Source organism: Austrofundulus limnaeus, unplaced genomic scaffold, assembly GCF_001266775.1.
Source record: "Austrofundulus limnaeus strain Quisiro unplaced genomic scaffold, Austrofundulus_limnaeus-1.0 Scaffold835, whole genome shotgun sequence".
Classification (NCBI taxonomy): domain Eukaryota; kingdom Metazoa; phylum Chordata; class Actinopteri; order Cyprinodontiformes; family Rivulidae; genus Austrofundulus; species Austrofundulus limnaeus.
This window is the reverse complement of record NW_013953237.1, coordinates 4,672-9,695: the sequence shown is the minus strand read 5'-3', so window position 1 is coordinate 9,695 and position 5,024 is coordinate 4,672. Positions and strand designations below refer to the sequence as shown.

The following is a 5,024-nucleotide window of genomic DNA, read 5'->3' as shown; positions in this document are numbered from 1 at the left end:
ACCGTGGTGTCCACGGAGAACATGGACGACACCTCCACCCTGCCGGGACACCCGCAGGACCCCTACCCGCCCGACGACGACCACAACGACCACGACTGCTGCGAGCGCGTGGTCATCAACATCTCGGGGCTGCGCTTCGAGACCCAGCTGAAGACCCTGGCCCAGTTCCCTGACACGCTCCTCGGGAACCCCAAGAAGCGCATGCGCTACTTCGACCCGCTGAGGAACGAGTACTTCTTCGACCGGAACCGGCCCAGCTTCGACGCCATCCTGTACTACTACCAGTCGGGGGGCCGTCTGCGGAGGCCGGTCAACGTCCCGCTGGACATGTTCTCCGAGGAGATCAAGTTCTACGAGCTGGGCGCCGAGGCCATGGAGAAGTTCCGTGAGGACGAGGGTTTCATCCGGGAGGAGGAGCGGCCTCTGCCGGAGAAGGAGTTCCAGCGGCAGATCTGGCTCCTGTTCGAGCACCCGGAGAGTTCGGGTCCTGCTCGAGGGATCGCCATCGTCTCGGTCATGGTTATTCTTATTTCCATCGTCATCTTTTGTTTGGAGACGTTACCGGAGCTGAAGGAGGACCCCAACGACCGGATGCGTGTGGTGGGGAACACCACGGTGTTTTACAAAGCCAACGTTCTGACGGATCCGTTCTTCGTGGTGGAGACGCTCTGCATCATCTGGTTCTCCTTCGAGYTGATCGTGCGCTTCTTCGCCTGCCCCAGCAAGGCGGCCTTCTTTAAGAACATGATGAACACCATCGACATCGTGGCCATCATCCCGTACTTCATCACCCTCGGCACGGAGCTGGCCGACGACCAGGGGGGCAGGGAGGGCCGGGGAGGTGGGGAGCAGGCCACCTCCCTGGCGATACTCAGGGTAATCCGTCTGGTGAGGGTGTTCCGGATCTTCAAACTGTCCCGGCACTCCAAAGGGCTCCAGATCCTGGGGCAGACTCTGAAGGCCAGCATGAGGGAGCTGGGGCTGCTCATCTTCTTCCTCTTCATCGGCGTCATTTTGTTTTCCAGCGCCGTCTACTTCGCCGAAGCCGAGGAGAAGGAGTCGTTCTTCACCAGCATCCCGGATGCTTTCTGGTGGGCCGTGGTGTCCATGACCACGGTGGGCTACGGGGACATGTGTCCCGTCACCATCGGGGGAAAGATCGTGGGCTCGCTGTGCGCCATCGCCGGGGTCCTGACCATCGCGCTGCCGGTGCCGGTCATCGTGTCCAACTTCAACTACTTCTACCACCGGGAGACGGAGGGCGAGGAGCAGGCGCAGCTGCTCAACATCAGCAACCAGAACTTGGTGTCGGAGACCAACTCGAGCCGCCGCAGCTCCTCGGCGGTCAGCAAGTCGGARTACATGGAGATAGACGAGGACTTGAACAACAGCATAGATAACTTCAGGGAAGCCAACCTTCGAACTGCCAACTGCACGGCCCCGAGCCAGAACTGCGTGAACCGGGCCAAGCTGCTGACAGACGTGTGAAGCAGCTCCTGCTCCTGTAAATATGTAGAAATCTGGATGCTTTATCTCCATCAGTGCATTTTATTCCTCTTCTCTGCTTTCTTCTTCGAAAGACTTCCACGCACAAACAAAACCTTGTTTTGCAAAGATGACCAGATGTTGGCAGCTCAACGAAAATTACCACATTTTATCATTTCAACCCTCAAATAATCAGATATTTGAGAAAAATCAAAGGAGTAGTTTACATATTTTAAAAGYTAAACCTTTCAGGTCTGTGTCAGGAGGTCCTGGTTTAGGATTTAGCACAAAACCCCCAAACTATTCTGACCAGGTCTGTTGAAAATATTCAAATTTAACTTTACATTCCATCCAATTAAGAGTGGGTTCATCAGTTTAACTTCTGAATTGTTTCAGTGCAGAGATGGACTTCAGGGGCTTCGGGACCTGCTTTAGGACCTAGTATCAGTTCTAGCATCCCGGACAACCCCCCCAATAAAACCAGGATCCAGTTTGTAGAGTTTATAAAAATATAAAGTCAAGACTTGAACCCTGAAATGATCCAACACATTTCATGTTACTGAAGAGGCACTCCACCAGTTTTACACCAAGTTCAGTTCTTTTGATCCGGAGTTAAGCTTCAGATCCAACAAGTTCTGGTTTTGGAAATAGGACAAGTCCTGGTTTTTGTTCTGACCCACTTCTTAATGATCACAACATAATTCGTAAACCAGTAACTTTATAGTTTATTTGTCAGATATGTCAAAAAAGAAAAGGTTCTGGGTCCAGACACATGTTCAGGGATCCCGGACGACCCCCCCCCCCACACACACACACACAAAGTTAGAATCCAGTTTAATTCAACTCAACAAAACCTGGTTTAAATCCAGAACGAACCCCAATTCTGAAGTTTAGAAACTTTCTGTAACCTAAAACTTTGAAACTGTCAGATGTTTGACAAACTTTTAAAATTGTTGACAGATTTATTTAAAAGTTTTAAAAAGTTTTATAAAAATGTAAAAAAACGCAACGTTAAAGTTAATCTCTAGCACCAAAACTAGACTGAAGTTATTCTATCAGTGTTNATCAGTGTTTGTTCAAAAACACTTTTATGATTAAATAATTCATCTTTATTTGAATATAAAGTAAGACAGGAAGAAGATGATTAATTTTCTGTTTATTTTTATGATTTATATGATTGTTTTCTTGGTGCAGCAGTAAAACTGTGGAGTGCCTCTTTATTAAAAACCACCGATCAGCTCAGGCTGCCAGAAACTGACTGCCATCATCGTTTTCCAGCTCAGAGTTTTTGACACGATCTAACTTTGAACTGCTTCACCTCCAGGTTAAATCTGGAGACATGAATTTAGGTAWATATTGCTCAAAAAGCACCTTATATTATCTTCAAAAGGCATTAAAGCAACTTGAAAAGTCACATATGCAACGTTTGACCAGATGAAATGGAAGTAGAGAATCAAAAGATGTAAGAAGGGAAGTTTAGATCCGGCTCACACCTGCCAGACTCCAGCGTCAGGATCAACCAAGGACAAAAACCCGTCCGAGGACTCGGGTCCTCTGGAGGGGATTACAGTTGTGGTTTTGGTCCAGAGGAACTTTTTCAGGCACCTTACGGGAAACAAACAGGAAGTGGGCGGATGACGGAGGACGATCTGCTGCTGGAGCTTTTCTGTCTGATGCCATGCAACGCTCCTTTATATCGAAGCATGTGGAGACTTTTCCTCTTCTATCAGCATGAACACAACGTTACCTCATCCCATCTTCTCCACTCTGTGTCCTCTGACCCCCGCCTCCCGTCTCCTCCTGGATCGCCCGGTCCCACCAGAAGTGCTCTGGCTGTTCGTGGCTGATTCGGAGCGTTAATGTGTTGAATGTTTCGGGGAGAGGAAGATCGCGGCATGTCAGATCCTTCAGCATTACGGCCTAAACAGCTCTGATCCACTTATACTCAGTGCATGACATCAGTATTAAAATGCTTGCAGTTGTGGAGGGACCTTTAGAGGATGATGATGATGATGATTCTTGTTGTCAGGCTTTCCACAGGAAAACGTGCATGAGGGAGCTAGCTGAAAACAGAAGAGACGAATCTCTTTAAAAGATTACATTTAAGAATTTCATCCTCCTTTTTTTAAATTTCTGTTTTTCCTTTGGAGCTTCAAAGCTTGACGATGGAATGCATGAGAGCATCTGATGTGCTTTGTGACCCACTTTTTCTTTTTGCTTTAAAGAGTCTGAAGAAGAGAAGCAGATTAATCTTTAACTTGGATATATTTCTAAAAAGATTTTCTGGTGCCTTGAATCCCGTCTTGTTACAGAATTGACTAAAGTGCCTCCAGTTTCAGTGACAGACAGGAGTCTCCATCGTCTTCATCAACATCAACGTCTAATTTAATGGTTTGAGCCATTTAGATGAAAGATTCTATTTTTAAAAACAAGTTTGAATTTAATGAAGATTTCTCTGATTTACATGTTCAAACACCTCATTTCTTTAGTTTCAATGAASAGGGGTCAGGTCTAAGAACCTCAGGGTCTGGTCACCTTTAGCCTGTCCTGGGTACCAGTCAGCTCCTTTAAGCCTGAGGCCGTGGTTCTGAACCAGGATCAGGTGAAATGCCACCCRTGGGTCGATGAGGTTTTTGTCCCAGCTGGRGRAACTTAAGCTCCTCTAAAGGAGTCMGTTGAAGTGGTCCACCTGATCAGGAAGGCCTCTTTAGAGGTTTTACCTGCACCTGTCCCACTGGGAACAAGCCCTGGGGCTAATTTCAGCTTCAGCAGTGCTAGCTTTTCAACACTTCTAATTTTAGCTTCTCTTCTGCATTTAACTCAATTTCACTTTCTTCAGAAGTGATTATTAATCTATTCAGTAGATGTTCTGCAGTGATTCAGTAGATGTTCTGCAGTGATTCAGCAGTGATTCAGCAGATGTTCTGCAGTGATTCAGCAGTGATTCAGTAGATGTTCTGCAGTGATTCAGCAGTGATTCAGCAGATGTTCTGCAGTGATTCAGTAGATGTCCTGCAGTGATTCAGCAGTGATTCAGCAGATGTTCTGCAGTGATTCAGCAGTGATTCAGCAGATGTTCTGCAGTGATTCAGCAGATGTTCTGCAGTGATTCAGCAGTGATTCAGCAGATGTTCTGCAGTGATTCAGCAGTGATTCAGCAGATGTTCTGCAGTGATTCAGCAGATGTTCTGCAGTGATTCAGCAGTGATTCAGCAGTGATTCAGCAGATGTTCTGCAGTGATTCAGCAGTGATTCAGTAGATGTTCTGCAGTGATTCAGCAGTGATTCAGCAGATGTCCTGCAGTGATTCAGCAGTGATTCAGCAGATGTTCTGCAGTGATTTAGCAGATGTTCAGCAGTGATTCAGCAGATGTTCTGCAGTGATTCAGCAGATGTTCAGCAGTGATTCAGCAGATGTTCAGCAGTGATTCAGCAGATGTTCTGCAGTGATTCAGCAGATGTTCTGCAGTGATTCAGCAGATGTTCTGCAGTGATTCAGCAGATGTTCTGCAGTGATTCAGCAGTGATTCAGCAGTGAT

At 47.0% G+C, this 5,024-nt stretch overlaps 1 protein-coding gene across 1 annotated transcript; it reads left to right on the top strand.

Moving 5' to 3' along the window:
- Positions 1-108: 108 nt before the first annotated feature.
- Positions 109-2,519, top strand: LOC106532828 (potassium voltage-gated channel subfamily A member 1; the record flags this gene model as incomplete). The annotated part of the gene is given in 1 exon segment (XM_014028983.1): positions 109-2,519. A coding segment is annotated over 1 exon segment (1,380 nt), but the record flags the coding sequence as incomplete, so codon positions are not given.
- Between the last annotated feature and the right edge of the window lie 2,505 nt (positions 2,520-5,024).